The following is a 22,332-nucleotide window of genomic DNA, read 5'->3' as shown; positions in this document are numbered from 1 at the left end:
TACCACATTAGAAAATGCCATCGGTGCCAAGGTGTTGGATATAGCTAAAACACTGCGTATTGCCTTACGCATAATTCGAGCTGTTAAAGGTATGCTGTATAGGCCCCAAATATGCTAGATATTCAAATATGGTCACCTTCGGTCAAAAATATGAAACTGTTTTTATTACAACCTTCGAGGAAACTTTCTTCACTGGGACATTCAGCCATCTTGTGTGTTGCTTAACAATGTCTGGGAATAATTTGGAGGGTAAAGATCTCTAGGAAAGTACTTTTGAAAACTTCTAGCAATGATATCGAGGTATAATTTGGGGCCTATATTTAATACCTTTAAGGAGATCTATAATAGACGGGTGCTACACTGTGACCTCAAAGTGGACAATGTTATGCTGATGCCTGGATTCGTTAGAGATGACGACCCCAAAATAACGTTAATCGACTTTGGAAGAGCGATCAGTCTAAATCAGCCACCGGTGTTTGAAAATTTAGGCACTTTGGAGTTTGGAACAACAAGAGATCCTAGAACATTGTGGACAAATGGCTCCAGAGGTTGTGAAAGGAGAGACGCCATACGGTCTTTGCTCGGAAGTTTACTCCCTGGGATTAATATTCAGAGGAATGGGTTGTCGATTTGATGGATCCTTGACACAACTCGGGAGAGAATGTATGAATAGCAAGCCCAGTTTAAGACCGGACTTGGATAAATTAGTCCAGAGAGTACAGAAATATATCACAGACAATCAACTTTAATTTGTTAATTTGATATTTATATATTATCAATTGATGAGATAAAACAGATTCAGATCCGACCCTGAAACTACTGATTATAACAAGTTATATAAGCTATATATTTAGAAAAGTAAAACAATGTAACTAATTAATTGAAATTCAGAGTATACATGCAAGTGTAATATGTGAAATATCAAAGAGACTAAAAAAAATGAAATAAAACGTAATATGATGAAGTATGAAAGGTCACTCAAACCACTACGAAACTAAAAATAGATTTTATTTTCACCTTTTCTATTGATATGATCTATATAGTCATTTTATCGCGGTATGCTCATATTGTTATCTCTATAGTCAAAAGCACATACGGGAATCTACTCAGATGACGTCATCATGATGACGTCATGTCGATTATGACATCATGTCTACAATAATGATATAATGAGAACTGTGCCTTGAGAAATGAACGTGTGCCACGTATAACGGCAACATTGAATCTTAAAAAAAAATATCCATATCAACTTGAATATTTAGGACTATGTGTTGACAATTGGCACAATAGGCCAATTAAGCGTTTATGTATCGAGACAATAGGTAAATAATTATATTGAACAGAATTAACGTAAACTAAACATCCTAAACAAGATAATTGTAAGCCATATCCTCATACAGGCGCGTAGCGAGGAATTTGCCAAGGGAGGGGCGGAGCCTGTAGGCAAACTATTTAAGCGTAGCGCCAACATGAGTTGGCACGAAGCGTATACAAGAAACTTTTTGCCGAAAATGCCTCCCAGATCGCTGGAAATGGCTTCCCAGGCCTTGCAGGTTGCATCTAAGCATTTTCTAGTTTGAAATTACTAGGGATATCTTAAAAAATACAAAAGATATGCTCAATGGGGGGGTCGCCCCCTTCGCCCCCCCCCCCCTTGGCTATGCGCCTGTCCTCATATGATATGGTTATAGGTTAGTCGATGGACAGAATTATTAGGGTTGGTGATTAAAAATCGTCTTCAACTATAAATCAGACCCTTATTGCTACCATCTTCTTGTCATATTTGTCAGTTGTCAGACACAGGAGCATAAACCTTGCTACGTCGGCTCTGGAAATCTTGGGATAGCCAGCACCCGGAACATAAAATCTATCAAACGCAGTATGGAATTCTTTATCTGAAAAATGAATATCAACACGTTTGAGACTATAGTAGGTCCTTGTATATAAACACATTGTAGAACTCGTCGATGTAAAGTCACGATATAAGGTACTAGAGTACGCGGTTCTCATCGATATAACGCTGTTTAGTCAGGCAAACAGTTTCTAGAGATGGTACACTAATTATAGCCAGGGAATTATCAAGACATGAGGCGATGCCCACTCCCCACCCCATTCGGCCCTTTTTTCAACCTCACAAAAAGAAATAATAATAATAATAAATAGTTATTGGCTGCACAACCGTACGTTAAAATTATACCAAATTATGGACCTACGATAGTTAAAAGTCTAACCGCCCCGCCCCCATCCCCCACCTCCACTTCCATTAAGAATAAAGTCAAAGTTCGCGAAACGGCTGATCACTTTGCACATTTCCTGTTAATTAATTTGTAGTGCTGCCACAAAATAACTTTCGTCATGTTAACTGTAATCACAAGTCAATTTTTCTCTAAGTCAAAACAATGCACAAATATTTTCTTTATTGTTTTGGCGCAGATTAAATCAAGTCATTTTATTTTATTGCACGTCAAGAAGTTAATGTTTGCTCAAGTCAAGTCGGGCATTTCATTTGAATGCAAATCAAGTCACAATTCAAATATAGTACTATAGTAGCAACTTATAAAGTCATATACCGTATAGTATATAGATGAAGGCCTAAGAAACGCTATGGCTATAAAATATTTCAACAAGGCGGCCAGTTTGTGTAAATCATGCCAGACTGCTCGATGAAGTGCGTGCAGTGGGTTCCAGCTGCACTGATATGAGATGAACAAAATTCTACGACAAAACTTGGCTTGTGAATTTAAATGATTAGTTCCTTTCCTTACCTGTTACAGACCCGTCGCCTAGTTGGGGAGGTCGAACCACCGAGTAGTTAATATCTGAGCAGGATTCCTCTATATACTTTTCCATGCGAGCCATGTCCTTCAGAAGGCTCCTCAGAAAAGTTCCTTTATAGATCCATTCCATCATAAAAGGACCTCGATCTTGTCGGTTTACTAGCGGGTGAGAAAAAGTCAAAACTTGACTGGAAAACAACGCAAATTTGGACAGAAATTTTGGGGACAAAAAATTGTTGCTAGTGAGTTCAAAAGCGCTGGTACTGATAAACATGAGCACTTTATAATCGGTCAGGGAGTACCAATACTGTCAGTACGAGTGCTTTGAAGCGTGATATGGGTGGACAATATATTGCGGCCAGCACTGAAAAAAAAACACGAATTGCCTCAACTGGCTATTTGTGACGCCAAACGTAATGAATATGCACGAACGACAAAGTTGGGTCAACTTTGTATATATATATACACTGTATTTCCATGTCACTGCTTCAAAGCACCCTTACCGAGCAGCACGACCATTGGACATTTTGAACTGTTCATACTGGTAGTACGCGTGTTTTGAAGCATGATATGAGCGGACAGTATAGACTGGTATTAGCATTGTTAAAATTGTCCCAACTGAATGCCAATTGTACATTTAAAACTCTGTCTGAAGGTAATGCTATAGGATATGCATTATCATTATCTTCCCTTTTTAATTGTTTAAAGTAAGCTAGTTAAGCCCGGGTTCAAATTAAGTAAGTTCAAATTAAGTAAGTTCAAATTCTGTGTCCTCCAGAAGAGAGCTATCCGCCATATTTCACATGCTGCACCACGTGATCATACTAGCCCATTATTTAAAAGATTAAATTTATTAAAACTAAATGATATTATAAGAGTCCAGCTTGCAACATTTGCATATAAAGCATGGAATGGATTGCTACCCGAGGCTTTTCAAGATTTTATTTATAGTAATAGACTAATCCACAACCATCAAACACGCCATTGTAATAACGCACATGTTTTATCCCATCGAAGTACTATGGGTTCTTTAAGCCCTCGTATTCGTGCTATAAAAACGTGGAATAATCTCCAGGATAATGTTAAGAATAAGCCTTCTTACTCTGTATTGAAAGGGAATCTCCAAACTGTAATTATTACTCACTATTGATGGATTTATTCTTTCGTGTGTTTGTGATCATTATAACGATTGTTAGTATTGTTTATTAAGATTATTAATTTCAATTAGCGTCAATTCGATTATTTCATCATTGTAGATGCTACTATTAACTTTTCATTTTCTGTTCTTAAGTTTTTCTCTCTTTTTTCTTTTTGGGGAGTCTCCTACTTTGTTGTTAAGCCTTGCGGGCTTTCTAGGAGACTTCCCGTCACACTGTAAATTGTGATGAAACAAATAAATATAGAAATATACAAAATATACAAAGTACCTGATGTACACCAAGAGGTCATGACGATGAACCTTGACACGTTGGCTTGTCTCATTGCATCAAAGATAAACTTGGCGCTCTCCGAGTATAATTTCACGTTACGGAGCGTTTTAGTGCCAAGACAAGACATAACAGCATCACAGCCCTGGAAATGTTCTGACAAGGAGTCCACAGAATATATACTTCCCTTAACGACCTATGGACGGAAGCAAATGTAATACAGTATAGAGGCCTGCGCAAGGCGAGACTTAATGTTGAAAACGTTTCACGTGGTATAGTATACATAAGGCCTATTTCTCCAAATCGTCATCGATCAAGTTATAAAGTTCAATTCAATTAGTGTACTAAAACAAGGTATAACTACATTAATTATATATACCAGAAATGCATTAATATATGTACAACAACAGATATATTTTTTAACTCACAACGATTTCAATATATAGGCTATATATATATATATATATATATATATATATATATATATATATATATATATATATATATCAACGAGCTGTTGAAAGACCGTCAGTATTGGCCTAACATTTTGGAATGCTAAGAATTGTTTAAAGTTCTCAAAATTATTGTGCTGATAGGCTTAACTCCCCAAACTATTTCGTAAAGATTGAGACAAATAAACGACTTTCATTCGTTTCAGCACACGATTCGACTCTTTGTAAAGTTGAAAACGTTAAGAGCGTAATAACGAAAATAACATTAAGTCAACATTCAAAAGGTATTGCGATTTGAACTTAAATGTATACCTTTAAGTTTTCATGTTGAATTGGAAAGTTGTCGGTATTTCTCATAACTGCTGTGACGTCATGTCCAGCGTCCACCGCCTGTTGTACGAGGCAAAGTCCCGTAGCACCAGTGGCTCCAACGATCACCAACTTCATACTGGTATAATTTTCCTGCAGTACAGAAGAACACCCACATGCATAATATTAGTATGAATTTCAAATCATCATATAGCTATTAATAAAACAGCGTCATCAATACATTAATGAAATTTATACAGTTCCGTAAACTATTCGACATACATGTTCGCAACCTTTATGCTTATCCCAACATGGATATTAAACCCGTAATAATCAGATAAATGTATGCAAATAATTTGCTACTTGTGTAAATGATAGAGCAAGGTATACATTGATGCAGAGTTAAATATAGACCAAGCGATAATCATACTCAATAGTTCCTTTGACAGAATATACAACCATCTCTCAGTAATCCGGTGGCTCTGTACATTTTATAAGGTTTGTTGTTTCCAGTGCCTCCCACCCACCCCATCATCTTCCTCGCTCCCCTCGCTTCTCACCCTTGGCCAGTTCAGGTTCAAGCTTTCCGTCAAGATTCGACGTCTTTATGATTTTCCAGTCGACTGAACCTACATTTTATTTTTGGCAATTCCATAATTAGGCGGAATTACTCAGGTAGCCATAATCTGCTGTCCTCTCAACTATTAAGGGTCTCATATTTCAGCAGTATTTGCCCGAAATTTTATCAATTTTTCAAAAGTATTATTCTGTAGGGTTTGATAATCCATATTAATCACAGACAGTTAATAGTGTTAATATCGAACAATTAAGTATCTCACTGTGAATAACTCCTTATAGTGACAGTAAAATGCTTTGATGAAATTTGAGCATGGGGGAATATTATTGAACACTATCTAACGTAATATGGAAGCAAAACTAATGACCTTTAAATAACCGACGTTTTGTGAAACGACTGGTACATATTAGTTCTACCAGGGAGCTGATATTTTATGTAAATAGCAGCTCCCTGGTTCTATGCTTCAAAAGACACGCCGTTATGCTCAATGATATATAATAATAATAATAACAACAATAACAATAACGATGACGATGATATAATAATAATAATAATAATATTGAGAATTTATAATATTGAGGATTTATAAAGCGCAGACATAGGCCTATACACACATAACGGTGCTCAAGGCGCATCACAATATTACCCTGGTCAACGATAACATGTCAAACATAGAGACAATTCCTCCACATGGCAGCAGTTGATCTCACAAGTCACCATTTATACACCTGAGTGAGGAGAGGCAATGGTGATAAAGTGCCGTGCCCAAGGACACAACGTTATGATCTGGACAGGACTCGAATCTGCGAGTCTGAGATCACAAGTCCACTGCCATAAAGGCATTGAAGACTCGCCCAAACCGCGTGCCGCCCTCTGAAAAAAAGTTAACTTTCCGTTGCTTGCAAGTGAAGTTTTCTTCTTGTCGCTACAAAATGCAGACAGTAATAAAACGTGATACCTTGTTATCTTTTATCTGGACCTGAGATCAGGTTCCATAACAACTCCCTGTTGAGATGTCCATCGCTGCTATGTACACTTTGTTGTGGGTATTGACCGTAGCTGCATGTATTGACTGTACACTAGTGTCTAATTACCGACGGTAAGCAAGCTGTGTGTGTATTTTCTGGGATCGATGGTGGTGTCTAACACTTCTGTTACACCTCATTCGAAACTAGGTCAGATTACCTGCATCAGACGTTTCTTTGTGCGCGAGTCTTCACTCCCTTTAACCACTTAACCAAAACGTTCTCACACCATTCACTCACTTTCGCTGCACTGATATGAATACTAAAACCCTGATAGAATTGCCATTACACTGGCACAACACGATATGAGCCTGCATGGTGATATAAATATTAACTCAGTTCTTTTCTAAAATAAAGTAGTCTAAAGCATGACCTCTCGGAGGAGGATGCCCCCCCCCCCCGGTGGGGTTGTCCGGTGAAAAGAATCGGTAATACCGAAATTAGGCTACCGAAATTAGGCTACGGAATTTTCACGTACAATCAAAACATGGAATTCTCTATCAGACGATATTACAAATAAACCTTCTGCAAAATCATTCAGAAGAAACTTTATTCAAAAAATTATTGCATCTTATTAATTGAACATGTTCATATTTTCTTATATATTTAGTTTACTTTTTCCTTTTCTTTACAGGGAGTCCTCTACTTTGTTAAGCCATCTGAAGGTTTTTTAGAGGACTTCCTATCACATTATATATATTCACGTGATAAAACAAATCAATCAATCAATCAATTGTGTAGGTTTTGCAACAAAATGTTTGTTTTACTTCTATAAAATTTCAAGTTAGTGCCCCAAAAAAGTCAGAATAAACGGGAAGAACCCTCCCTTGATCTGCCCGTGTAAAATGCCCTTTTTGTTAATACAAAAAAAACCCTGCTCTCTATGCAATCTGTGAAATTTCTACTTCTGAAAACTAAAAATCTTCAAATTCTTCAGTAAGAAATGACAAAATGCACACTTTGAAAATAAAAAAAAAAAATGATACTGTATACTGTACCTTGTAATACGCACGAACTGCAGTGTGATAATAAAGCAATCGTAATTGTGTTATAATGTAATTGCACTCGAAACTGTTGAACGTATGCGACAAGCGTTACACGATGGCTGCTGGATAAATTGATTGTGCCAAGCAATGGATAATTCCAAGTGTTAAAACATACACATTTGAAAACGTCAGTCAATAAGCATTACGTAATAAGTGAATGCCGCAATGCTAACGTAAACGGGCTTTCATCCTTCTGTAACTTTCGCTTTAATTAACTTGTCATACGAGATCCACTGTATAACAGACTACGCACATGTAATATGTTTTCCTTATAATGTTTGTACACCCGCTCTGGTCTTTGTATTGTATACTGCCACACACTACATCTGGAATGTTCATTGACGGTAGGCCTATATGCAAATCCCACTTGCCTGAGGGTCGCCATTATTGTTTGGAAGTATTGGGCTCTTTGATGCATGACGGTTTGACTTGAAATATGTCAAAAAGTGTTATAAGTAGTGTCGTTAGTCAGGTAGTGTTACGTAACCCCTGCCGAACAAATATGTTTGCTGCTTCCTGTTGGTAATACTTATTTTAAGAAATGTCACATTTGGAAAGAACCTGGTCACCAAGAAGGCAAACAGCCGAACGATTGATCAGATCTCAACCCTAGTCCCCTTGCCGATCGATACCACATTGATTTTTGGTTCCTTGCTTTAGCAAAAGGAACCTATGCAGTCAGGTTGGCGTGTGTGTGTGTGTATGTGTGTATGTATGTATGTGTGTGTGTGTGTGTGTCTGTGACACTTGCTTGGGTACGCTCTATCTCAATAAGGGAATGTTGGATTGAGGCCAAACTTAGACTATAGATCCGCCATATGGAGAAGGTGTGCCCTATTGTTTTTGGTGCCCACAAAGGTCACCAAAGGTCAGCTATGGTCCAAAAACCGAAAATATTAAAACTGCAATAACTCCCAGTGCCAATGTGCGACAAGATTGATATTTTGAGGTAAGTTGTGAACTGGTTAGGGGAGCATTTTCAAACTTAACGGTCATGTGATCCGAGGTCACCAAAGGTCAATTAATGATAAAAAACTAGTATTTTTGCAATAACTTGAGAACGAAATGTCTGTTAGGGTTGGGAGTTGCCTCAATGTAATCCAATTGTCGACCCGCATCTGGGTGACCCTTGACCTCAATTTGACCTCTGGTGACCTTTTCGTGTTTTTGGGATTTTTACAGTTTCGATGCTATTTTCAGATGTCAAAGGTACCTTCTGATCATAAATGTCAATAGGTTGACCCCGTGTGACCTTTATGTGCGAAGTTATATGGGGTCAAAGTTTTTCGGTCGGAGTTAGGATGGTTGTACAGACTTTTGGTTTTGTTTTTTGGAATCAGGAGATTAAACTACATCTGAAACCAAGGTCAAAAGGTCAAAGGTCACATTAGAAAAAATGTGCTTATTTTGGGAGTAAACGAGCAAAAAAGAAAATGTGTGGTTTTGATGCTAGATTTGGATATCAAAGGTACCTTCCGATCAAAAATGTCAATTGGTTGACAACCGTGTGACCTTCGTGTGCGAAGTTATACGAGGTCAAAGTTAATTTTCACACATTTAATGCAACAACTCCCAGTTCCAAGGTGTGACATGGTTGATATTTTTGGACAAGTTGCAAATGGTCTAGGGGAATATTTTCAAACTTAACGGTCATGTGATCCGAGGTCACCAAAGGTCAATTAATGTCAAAAAACTAGTATTTTGGGGGTAGAAAATGGGCAAAGAAAAAAATGTTTGAATTTTTATAGTTTGATGCTCTAATTTAGGTCTCATCAATCAAAAATGTCAATAAGTTGACCCAAGGTGACCTTTGTATGTTAAGTTATATGAGGTCAAAGTTAATTTTCAGACATTTAGTGTAATAACTCCCAGTGCCAAGGTGTTACACAGTTGATATTTTGAGACAAGTTGCAAATGGTATAGGGGAATATTTTCAAACTTAACGGTCATGTGATCCGAGGTCACTAAAGGTCAATTAATGATAAAAAACTAGTATTTTTGCAATAACTTGAGAACAAATTGTCCGTTAGGGTTGGGAGTTGCTTCAATGTAATCCAATTGTCGACCCGCATCTGGGTGACCCTTGACCTCAATTTGACCTCTGGTGACCTTTTTAGTGTTTTGTGGATTTTTACAGTTTCGATGCTATTTTCAGATGTTAAAGGTAACTTCTGATCATAAATGTCAATAGGTTGACCCCCGTGTGACCTTCGTGTGCGAAGTTATATGAGGTCAAAGTTAATTTTCAGACATTTAGTGTAATAACTCCCAGTGCCAAGGTGTTACACAGTTGATATTTTGAGACAAGTTGCAAATGGTATAGGGGAATATTTTCAAACTTAACGGTCATGTGATACAAGGTCACCAAAGGTCAATTAATGATAAAAAACTAGTATTTTTGCGATAACTTGAGAACAAATTGTCCGTTAGGGTTGGGAGTTGCTTCAATGTAATCCAATTGTCGACACGCATGTGGGTGACCCTTGACCTCAATTTGACCTCTGGTGACCTTTTTAGTGTTTTGTGGATTTTTACAGTTTCGATGCTATTTTCAGATGTTAAAGGTAACTTCTGATCATAAATGTCAATGGGTTGACCCCCGTGTGACCTTCGTGTGCGAAGTTATATGAGGTCAAAGTTAATTTTCAGACATTTAATGCAATAACTCCCAGTTCCAAGGTGTGACAAGGTTGATATTTTTGGAGTAGTTGCAAATGGTATAGGGGAATATTTTCAAACTTAACGGTCATGTGATACAAGGTCACCAAAGGTCAATTAATGATAAAAAACTAGTATTTTTGCGATAACTTGAGAACAAATTGTCCGTTAGAGTTGGGAGTTGCTTCAATGAAGTCCAATTGTCGACCCGCATCTGGGTGACCCTTGACCTCAATTTGACCTCTGGTGACCTTTTCGTGTTTTGTGGATTTTTACAGTTTCGATGCTATTTTCAGATGTCAAAGGTACCTTCTGATCATTAATGTCAATAGGTTGACCCCTGTGTGACCTTCGTGTGCGAAGTTATATGAGGTCAAAGTTAATTTTCACACATTTAATGCAATAACTCCCAGTTCCAAGGTGTGACAAGGTTGATATTCTTGGAGTAGTTGCAAATGGTATAGGGGAATATTTTCAAACTTAACGGTCATGTGATACAAGGTCACCAAAGGTCAATTAATGATAAAAAACTAGTATTTTTGCGATAACTTGAGAACAAATTGTCCGTTAGAGTTGGAAGTTGCTTCAATGAAGTCCAATTGTCGACCCGCATCTGGGTGACCCTTGACCTCAATTTGACCTCTGGTGACCTTTTCGTGTTTTGTGGATTTTTTACAGTTTCGATGCTATTTTCAGATGTCAAAGGTACCTTCTGATCATTAATGTCAATAGGTTGACCCCTGTGTGACCTTCGTGTGCGAAGTTATATGAGGTCAAAGTTAATTTTCACACATTTAATGCAATAACTCCCAGTTCCAAGGTGTGACAAGGTTGATATTTTTGGAGTAGTTGCAAATGGTATAGGGGAATATTTTCAAACTTAATGGTCATGTGATACAAGGTCACCAAAGGTCAATTAATGATAAAAAACTAGTATTTTTGCGACAACTTAAGAACAAATTGTCAGTTAGGGTTGGGAGTTGCTCCAATGTAATCCAATTGTTGACCCGCATCTGGGTGACCCTTGACCTCAATTTGACCTCTGGTGACCTTTTCGTGTTTTGTGGATTTTTACAGTTTCGATGCTACTTTCAGATGTTAAAGGTACCTTCTGATCATAAATGTCAATGGGATGACCCCCATTTGACCTTCGTGTGCGAAGTTATTTGAGGTCAAATTTAATTTTCACACATTTAATGCAATAACTCCCAGTGCCAAGGTGTTACAAGGTTGATTTTTTTGGACAAGTTGCAAAGGGTATAGGGGAATATTTTCAAACTTAACGGTCATGTGATCCAAGGTCACCAAAGGTCAGCTAATGTTAAAAAAGTAGTATTATGGGGGAGAAAATTGGCAAAGAAAAAATGTTTGAATTTTTACAGTCATGCTCTATTTAGGTCTCACCGATCAGAAATGTCAATTGGTTGACCTCCGGGTGACCTTAGTGTGTGAAGTTACATACAAGTTCAAAAGTTAATTTTTTGACATTTAATGCAATTAAATCTCAATGCCAAGGTGTGACATGGTTGATATTTTGGGACAAGTTGTGAATGGGGTGGTGGAACATTTTGAAACTTCAAGGTCATGTCATCTGAGGTCACCATTGTTATCATATCTGTTGACACGCTTGTAGGTCTCTTATATTTCTTACATTTTCGACGCCATATTTAGATCTCAAAAGTGCCTTTTGATAAAAAATCCGATCACATTTTGTGATCACAAAAGTGTTGGCTATAGTGTTGGTTACTTTATGGGAACATGTAGGACAATTACTTGGACTATTTCAGCCCAATCTTGCTTGATAATATGATGTGTATTGTCATATACCCCAAGCAAGGAACCACAGTGCCCTTGGGCTCTTGTTGTATTATATAATTAGAAATACCGCGGTAATATGGTATACGTTTGAGTTTGATCAGGCAGTGTGGGGGTGCGCGATAAAGAAAGTCAGATTGTAAGAGACTGCGGTTGTGATCAGAGATGTATATATGCGATATATATATATATATATATATATATATTTTCTTTCAACAATGTGAAATATGGATTGAAGAGAGAAATATACCCCTATGCTGTAGTTGAACACCCAATTTCAATATCTTGCACGTGTAACTCGAGATATTTTATCCAAATTAAAACACTTCTTGCCACAACACATATTAAAGACACTTTATCAAACCCTGGTAGTACCACATATTTCTTATTGTTTTATTATTTGGTCTGGCACGTATAAAACTAATCTCAATTCACTTATTATACTACAAAAGAAGGCAATCCGACAAATATCACGTGCTGCACCTCGTGATCACACCAGCCCTGTATTTAAGAATTTTAATTTATTGAAAGTCAATGACATAATTCGTGTAAATATTGCCACCTTCACCTATAAGGCGTGGAATGGACTACTGCCTAATGCTTTTCAGAATTACCTTATTAGTAATAGGGATTAACATTATCACAATACAAGATACGCCGATAATGCGCATTATTACACAACGAATACTTCAATAGGAATGTTAAGCTTAAGAAATCGTGCTATAAGAACTTGGAATTCTATAACAGAAATGAACAAAAATAAATTATCACAAAGATCATTTAGAAAATATTTAATGAAAGAAATCATTGCATCTTATTAATTCAAATATCATACTACTATTGATTTTTTTTTTGGTGAACTGTAATATTTTCATTTCCTTTTCTTCATCTTTTCCTTTTTGTATTTGTATATTTATTTCTTTTATCACATTTTGCAGTGTGAAGGGAGTCTTCTACTTTGTTAAGCCAATATAGGTTTTTTAGAAGACTTCCTTTCACAATGAATATATTCACGTGATAAAACAAATAAATCAAATCAAAATCAAATATGGGGAACTTGATGTATAGTCTACTCTTGACTTTCCAAACAGCCATCTTACTTTTGGAAGTTTGGATCACACTACAGTATATATATAGGGTGTCTGTGAAATGTCATCTGGGAGAAATCTGATACATTTTGAATACTTGTATAGGCCTATTGCTGTCAAAGTTCTCTGTACTTTTGACAATTTCATCAAAATGTTTCTCTTTTTTGTAGAAATATTTCCCCCCCCCCCCTCTGTGGGTAACTGATTGTCAGATTAAACAACAAAACAACGACATTTTCAATTGGATTGTCCTTGATGACATCATCCATTCTGTTGTTACCAGATAATGCATTTATAAAATATCACAAATTTTGAACAAATCCATATTTTCATGAGTATAAACAAGTTTCGGTAATATTGATAATCAGATGAAACAACAAAACAATGACATTTTCAATTGGATTGTCCTGATGACATCATCCATTCTGTTGTTACCAGATGATACATGTATAAAATATCACATATTTTGAAAAAAAAAATCCATATTTTCATGAGTATATAGGCTACAAAAGTTTCGGTAGACACTTTCAACTGAATTGACCTGATGACATCATCCATTCTGTTGTAACCAGATGATGCATGTATTAAATATCACATATTTTGAAAAAAATCCATATTTTCATGAATATACAAAAGGTTTCGGTAAATATTGATAATCAATCAACTTCAGTCACCAGAAAATCATTTGAAATCGAGTCACGGAACAGTTGTTGTAACATTTGGGACGAGGGATTTGGGGTGCATCACGCTGTTTGATGTTTCGTGCCCCTTCAGAATACTTTCTTTTGTCTTTAAAAAACAGTATCCACTAATTAGGGATCTGCATCCGGAAGTACTAAACCGAAACCTATATGTATATATATATATATATATATATATATATATATATATATATATATATATATATATATATATATATGTATATATATATATATATATATTAATATATATGTATATATATACAGTATATATATATATACATATATATATCATTTGCCTTTGTCGTTTACCTCCATTGCATTAACATATACATATATATATATATATATATATACATATATATATATTAATATATATATATATATATATATATTAATATATATATATATATATATATATATATATATATATATATATATATATATATATATATATATATATACATATATTTAGGTTACTACTGCACTCGAATGTCCATTGAAGTATACCTCACATGCACTGCCCTAGCATAATACATGATTATGGGAGGCTAGTTTCGTTTAGTTTAGTAGGAAAAAGGATCAGGGGAGACAATTAAGTCGCCATCAAGGACCCTATACGAAGAGACAAAAAAACCGAAGACACAAAATATCAGACCCAATTACAATGCCTTAAGTGTTTTGTCCAAAGCATTCTTAAACTCATTCACACTACTTGCTAGTACAACCTTCTCAGGCAAACCGGCTATTAGAAAAAAGTTCTTCAACTATTGGCTTCTAAAAGAAGAGAATGAAGTCCTATTTGACAATCATTCATATATTTCCCATTGTCCAGATTATAGGCGGGAGTGTAGTAGATGTTTCATTGTGTAAAGTTATGCTCCAGTAGTCTCGACAATCTTATACCTCTGCTTAGTTCTGCAGGGCTATTTGTTCCCTATTGAAACATTGATGGGTTTTTTGTTGTGCAAACACCTGCGCTGTATGGCGGGCCATCAGTCTCAAATTGTGGGGAATCGACATACACCGATTTAAATCGACTTCACGTGTATGGTAGGCCATAAGGGAAATAATTGCTGATTTGATGTCCATACGAATTAAAATGATTACAGGTATTAATTCTATTTAATACCGGTAATAATTCTTATGTAATAATTCTTAGCGAATCACCATGCAACTTCATATGCCGGAATTAAATATAATTAATACCGGCATTAAATATAGCTAATACCGGCATTAAATATCATTAATACCGACATTAAATAGAATTAATACCGGCATTAAATAGAATTTAATACCGGCATTAAATAAACCATGTTTGTTTAGTTGGCACTGCAACTTTAGTTGCGCTACAGTGTAATATACAATGTTATTAACAAGTTTCCAGCTATTGTGCCAGGCGTGAAACTTCCCCCGTTAGTTCATCCAGAGACACCGATGCGACATTGTACTCGTCTTCATTCGGGAGTCTTCCAAGCTTTGTATTGCGTAATGCTCTTCGAAGATTAAAGTATTGCGAACTGGTAAAACATCGGATTTTGTGGGATTGGCAGTCAACATATGCCAATAACCTACAAGTATCGTTCGCTTCTTGACGAAAATTACGCAGATATTGTACTGTGTCTGTCATGCGTGCCATTGCGTTGTACTTTGCTTTCTACACATGGGGAAGTAAGAAGTGGGGGGGGGGGGGACAACATCAGAGGGGCACTTTCTCATTCCACAATCACCACTCATTATGCTATGAACCGATACACACCGCCATATCACTTATGATGTGTTAGTATGCTTGCCACAACCACCACTCGTTATGCTATAAACCGATACAGACCGCCATATCACTTATGATGTGTTAGTATGCTTGCCAGTAGGGCACATTTGCTATTTTGGAAAAAAAACTGTGGGGGGGCACGTGTCCCCAGTCCCCCCGGCCTCCTAGCCCCTGTTTCTACAGCAGAAATAACTGCGCTGCTTTCACTGTACAGCAAGACGGATTAACACTATCACAAAGCATGATAACAGCTTCAAAATTCGCTAATGTGATTGGTCTATTTAATGCCGGTATTAATTCTTCAATTGTTAACAAAACAATGTTAAGCCTGACTGCTACAATTTCTTCTATAAAATGAAATTCATTCTTAACGTTGAGAAGCACATTGCCTAGAAGCGAAACTCTACTATAGCTCTGCTCGTAGAAAATACATGGCATTAAGGACTTGTTTTTTTTCATTCAATCAATGAACTTTGCGACTCTTGACTTAACCTCTGCTTATCATCTACCTTACTGTTAAATTTATGTAGTAGCGTGGACAATCTCTGGTGTTTTTCGCTGTTTTATTCCTCACTGTGCTTTCTTTTACTTGTGTGTGGGTGTTTATGTTCGTACGTACGTGTTTGTATGCATGTGCGTCTCTGTATTTGTATGTGTATATAGGTGTGTGTGTGGATATTTGTATGTGTATGTATATGTAATTTTTTTTTGCGCGTGTATAAGCGTAAGTTTTGTATTCACTGAAGGTTTGTTTCTCTGGATATGTATACATATATTCGGTATAAGAGGAGAAGAAATACTCAATTCAGAATCAATTTTTTTCATTATGTTAATAATTCCTTTGTATCATTCAGATGACATACATATGTTGTTATCAGAACTCTAAATATAATCGATGTACCATATACATGTTTAATAATTGTGAATAAATGAGATAGAAAAAATATTATTATTATTATCATTATTATTAATGCATTTTCGTGGGGGTTGCTGGAGGCAGCACGATGGCCGCCCCTTCAAGTTCGTATATTTTTTTGGAAACTAGAGACATCTTTCAGTCTTTGGCCAGGTTATCTTTTTATGCTTCCTTTGGATTTAATCTACTCTCAGGCACCAAACTCTTATTTTCACTATACAGTAAGCCCAGTCAGGCAATCTCGCGACCAATCCCTCTACGTCACCATAGATGTGTCGTTTTATTCCTTCCTCCCGGTTCCCCTCTGCGGGGACTTACCACCGACATCAGGAGGGTTTGACTTTTTCTTCTTTTCTTCAACCTCCGTGTAACTTTGCAAGTTTAATTTCTACCTCAACTGATCATCATGTGTACTTCTTAATGAACACCACCTTATACATTCTTAAATTTTATACGGAACACATCCGCTATTTGTATATTTGTATTTGTATATTTATTTGTTCACAATTTACAATGTGACGGGAAGTCTCCTATATAAAGCCTGCAAGGCTTAACAAAGTAGGACACTCCCCAAAAAGAAAAAAGAGAGAAAAACTTAAAAATAGAATAAGAAAAGTTAATAGTAGCATCTACCATGATAAAATAATTGAATGAACACTAATTGAAATTAATAATCTTAATAATCAATCCTAACAATCTTTATAATGATCTTAATTACAAACATAAACAAGAATAAATCCATCAATAGTGGGAAATTATAATTTCAGTTTGGAGATTCCTTTTGAATACAGAGTAAGAAGGCTTATTCTTAACATTATCCTGAAGATTATTCCACGTTTTGACAGCACGAATACGAGGGCTTAAAGAACCCATAGTACTTCGATGGGATAAAACATGTGCGTTATTACGATGGCGTGTTTGATGGTTGTGGATTAGTCTATTACTATAAATAAAATCTTGAAAAGCCTCGGGTAGCAATCCATTCCATGCTTTATATGCAAATGTTGCAAGCTGGACTCTTATAATATCATTTAGTTTTAATAAATTTAATCTTTCAAATAATGTGCTAGTATGATCACGTGGTGCAGCATGTGAAATATAGCGGATAGCTCTCTTCTGGAGGACACATAGGAGATTAAGATTTGTAGAATAGGTTCCTGACCAAATAGTCGTGCAATAAGTTAATTGGGGTTAAATCAGAGTTATATACAGTGTTCTGAGAATATTTGGAGGTAAATAATGTTTTAATTTGCATATAATACCAGTATTTTTAGCCACTCTGTTACAGACTGCTGATATATGATCACGCCACGAAAGTTTACTGTCTATGTGTACACCCAAGAACTTAATAGTGTTAACCCGATTAATAATTTTATCATTCATGGTAATATTGTGATCCCATCTGACTAGCATTACAGAGCACAACCAACTGCGCCACGGCAGCTGTTGGTATAAATGTATGTTCGTTTCTAATACTTAAAGTTCCCGATACCGTATAAGATCGCGGCAAAAGCAAACTGCGCTGGCTTGCCGGGTCTCGAGCCCAGGATCCAAAATACGTCTCGCTCTCAAGGTACAGAGCAGTTGGTAATAGCCTATTATTAATAGCTCAGTGTTTTCCAAGTTACATTTTGAACCTGATGCTTGTTCATAAATCTTAATTGTATCTAAAATTGCATATATACTTGTAACATTTGAAACGAAAAAAGTTGTATCATCAGCATGCTGAAACATCTTAACTTCGGTGTTGCATATCTTATTTCCTAAAATTTCAGGATTATTACAAATTATTTGATGAAAGGGTTCTGCGCTGAGAACATATAAAATAGCTGAAATTGGGCATCCTTGCCTTACTCCTCTCTTAATTGGGAACAGGTCAGAGACAAAACCATTATGTTTAATACAGGATTGAATATTAGTATACAGAATTTTAATCCATTTTTGAAAACTTGGTCCAAAACCCATTTTGTTAAGGACATTAAATAAATATTCGTGGTTAACACGGTCGAAAGCTTTGTATTGGTCAATTTTTAGGATGAATCCATTTAAATGATTTTCTTTGACATAATCGATTATAAGGTTCATTGTAATAACATTTTCACTAATATCATTACCTGGATTACAATATGTTTGATCATCAGATATTAAGTTACTTATTACGTTATTAATTCTGTTTGCAAGGGCTTTACTTATTATTTTATAGTCTGTATTGTGACGCCAAGGGGAGCGTCACGTAAACGCCTCCGTATATAGGTGGCATTACTGCTGGAGTAGTTGTCCTGTTTGTGTGTATTGTTTTATTGTTCTCTGGGGGTCTGTTTTATCTAATATCTTTTTATATGTAAAGTGAATTGTTGTAGTTTCATATGCTAATTTATACCTTTTGTTTCCGTCTCCCTTTCAGCTGTCCAGCTCCCGTGACAATAGTCTGGTCCCTCCGTAGCTATGTGGAATGTTCGAGCCACGCGAAGTTCCAATGTTTCGATTCAGTTTTTGTGTTAAGTTAGGGCACTTGTCATTTTGGGTTTCAAGAGTGTGTTCTATATTTTTGGTGTTTGCTGCTGCCTAGTGAGGTCCGTTGGTCAGTTCGTTAAGTAAGTTACATGTTCTTTTATAGTTTAGGCAAGTCCGAGTCCTATTTCTTATAATATTGTGGGCGTATTTCCCCGTTTGTCAGAATCCCTTTAAATTATCACATCCAAATTTATTAAAAGGTTGGGAACACGGTCGATATTATCGCCGCACCCTGCGGGGTTATTCTTATATTTGTGGCGCGGGGCTGACTTTAATTCGAGTTGAATTTTCCCCGAGGCAACGCCTACGTATTGTAGATTTAGGACTCGTAATTATACGTTTGGCCACGGACTTCGCAGGTACGTATCGTTATCATTTATGTAAATTATAAGCTGGAATTTATATTATTAATTAAATATTGGTCCTAATTTATCATCTTAATACCTTATTTTTGGAGGTCACTGCGTTGACCTCATGTATTATTTAATTTGGTTTTTATAGACACCTGCCCAAGTGGAGAAGGCAAAGGTTTTTGTATTAAATGTATTAGAAGCTTAAAAAGCAATTTATTTGTTGGTGTTTTTATTGGTTCAGGTTGTCTCAACTTGTAGTTGCCCCACATTCATCCTGACATAGGGTGGCCGACAGCGGCCCTATCGAACCCACGGCCGCTCGGCAAGCTAAAACCCTGTTGGGGGCGCTACATTATTAAGAAGACTTATTGGTCTCCAATTATTGAGTCTTGTTAAGTCTCCTTTCTTAGGGATTAAAGAAATAACACCTACTTTCATGGAATCACACAATTCCATACTATTGAACATTTGTTTGATAAGGTTATGAAAAATATCAATAAAATCCCACCAAAAATATTTGAAAAACTTCGCCGTCAGGCCATCTAGTCCTGGACTTTTATTTGTTTGCATAGAGCCTAAGGCAGTCTTTAATTCAACTGTTGTTAATTCTTGTTCGCAAATTTCTGTTTCAGTTGGGGAAAGCATTTTAGAGATCTTTGGTAAAATAAGTTCTTGTGCATTGCAATATGTTGCTTCCGCAGTATAAAGGTCAGCATAAAATTGACATTGGTGTTTTAATATTTCATCTTGATTATGGATTATATTACCCTGTTCGTTAGCTAATTTTCTTATTACCTTCTTTTTTTGCCTGCTCCTTTCAAGTCCAAGGAAAAACTTTGTAGATTTTTCACCTTCATCATACCATTGTATCTTAGCTCTAATTGCAGCTCCTCTGAGCTCATTTTTGGTTATTTCATCTAATTTTTCTTGCAGGTTTTTAAGTCTATTAATAACATAGTCGGCATATTTTGGGGCCTTTTTCTTTTCAAATTTGATTTCTTTGATAAGTTTCAGTTTCTGTTTGTATAGTTTTTTTTGTCTTTGTTTACTGAAATTGATTGCAGTGGATTTTATATCTTTTTTAAGTAATTCATACCATTTGAAAATATTTTCAGTAAAACTGTCTTGCCTTTTCCTAAAATTAATAATTTCCCTAATTTGATTACAATAATCTCGCAGTAAGGCGTTATTAAATATCCAATACCCCTTTCCTCTTGGGATGAGAGATAAATCCATTGTTAACTCTACAAAATTATGATCTGAATAAGGGTACGGTAAATGTCGGGAGGATGTTATATTAGCTTTTAAATCGTTAGAAATTAAAAATCTGTCTATTCTTGAGGAACTGTTATAGTTCATACAATTACGGTTACAAGAAAAGTCTGCTTCTTTTGGATTTCTCTCTCTCCATATATCGATTAAATCAAAATTGAGCATAAGGTCCTTTAAGGTCTTTCTAGACACATCAGAGGAGTATTTAACCGGATATCTATCTAAATAAGTATTGATTATGTTATTGAAATCCCCAGTTACAATTAATTTACTTTTATTTTTATGACGCCGTTCGTGTACATCTAAAAAGAAGGATTTCCTTTCAACCGTATTATTTGGAGCATAAATATTAATAACAGTAAAAGTTTGTTCTTCTATAACTAGATCTGTCTGGATAATTCGACCTGTTTGGTCAGTTTCATAACTTTCACTTCTATATCTGACTCTTTTCTGATTAGTGTGGCAACACCTCTCCTATTCTGGAGAGAATACATAGATGAAATTTTTTTACCATCCCATTCTTTCGTGGCGATTTGAAAAATGTCCTCGTCCCAAAAGGTTTCTTGAAGAAAAATAATATCGTATTTCCTTTTGATTAAAGTTTCAAACACCTCGTTCCTTTTGTCCTTCCTTCTTAGACCGTTACAATTTAATGTTACTAAACGGAATGTTAAGTTTTATTTGTGTTTATCCTCTGTATAAAACGTTTTGCCACGCTAAGGTTTGGGGTGGTATTTGCTCCTCTTTTATTGGTATTTACAAAAGTGTCGTCTTCGCTTGAGATTGGTCTCTTCATTCCGGTCGGTTCAGGAGTTCTACTTGCTGTACTAATTGATGGCTGAGATGCTGATTTTTGTTCAGTTCTACTGGATGATTCTGGCTTGGTTTTATCTTCTGTTATTTTGGTCGCATGATTCTCATTGGCTGCATTTGCTTCCTGATCCAGTTCAGAACTGGTTTCCGCAGGCATTTCGGTTACAATAGGGCTGGCTTGTTGTTGCATTTCATCTTTGTTTTGTTCATCCTTGTTCGGATTTATACCAGCGACGGTAACGTTGTCCTCCTTTCTGTTTTCAGGGACTGCAGAGCTTTTGTGACCATCTTTGTTACACTTGTAGCATCTTATTGTTGGGCATCGGCTTGCGGTATGTCCTTGTTGACCACAGGAGCGACAACAATATTGTGAAGTCACGCATTATATGGTCTTCAGATAGACAAAGGTTGCACACACGTAATTGGCCATTGTGTTCTAATCTCAAGTGAATGCCAGAGACAATAATAGCGTAAGGTAGAGATTTCGCGTTGTTTGGCATCTCCAGTCTTACAAATCTTATTCCGTTCTCAATTTCGGGGAAGTCGTCATAAAATTTGTGCACCCAATTGCTCCTTAATTTGCAGCCAAATTCTTCCAATTTGTCAGTTATCTCACTGTCACCAACGTATAGTGGTACTCCGAATACACTGACGGTCAGAATGGTCTTTGTTACTCCCACAATATTAACCAGGTCATCTCCTACTTTCAAACCTGTTTCTTGGAGTAGTTCAACATCTTCCTTTTGATTTGATTTGATTTATTTATTTGTGTTTCACGTGTAAATTTACAGTGTGAAGGAAGTCTTCCAAAAAGCGTACAA

At 36.2% G+C, this 22,332-nt stretch overlaps 1 protein-coding gene across 2 annotated transcripts in view; it reads right to left on the bottom strand.

Moving 5' to 3' along the window:
• Nucleotides 1-744: 744 nt before the first annotated feature.
• LOC139962977 (flavin reductase (NADPH)-like) overlaps nt 745-22,332 on the bottom strand; it is a 30,809-nt gene continuing 9,221 nt past the window's right edge. The window contains exons 1-5 of one of the 2 annotated variants that reach the window (XM_071963410.1): nt 6,189-6,334; nt 4,969-5,118; nt 4,205-4,400; nt 2,766-2,936; nt 745-1,895 (exon numbers count right to left, since the gene is read on the bottom strand). In XM_071963410.1, the coding sequence (XP_071819511.1) occupies nt 1,750-1,895; nt 2,766-2,936; nt 4,205-4,400; nt 4,969-5,118; nt 6,189-6,215 (690 nt within the window). In that variant the 5' untranslated portion in view covers nt 6,216-6,334 and the 3' untranslated portion in view covers nt 745-1,749. Of the gene's footprint in view, nt 1,896-2,765; nt 2,937-4,204; nt 4,401-4,968; nt 5,119-6,188; nt 6,335-22,332 lie in introns of those variants that run through there. The other variant, XM_071963409.1, reaches the window with a different exon arrangement.

Source organism: Apostichopus japonicus, chromosome 21, assembly GCF_037975245.1.
Source record: "Apostichopus japonicus isolate 1M-3 chromosome 21, ASM3797524v1, whole genome shotgun sequence".
NCBI lineage: Eukaryota > Metazoa > Echinodermata > Holothuroidea > Aspidochirotida > Stichopodidae > Apostichopus > Apostichopus japonicus.
Note: the sequence above shows the minus strand (reverse complement) of the source record. Positions and strands in the feature narration are given on the sequence as shown.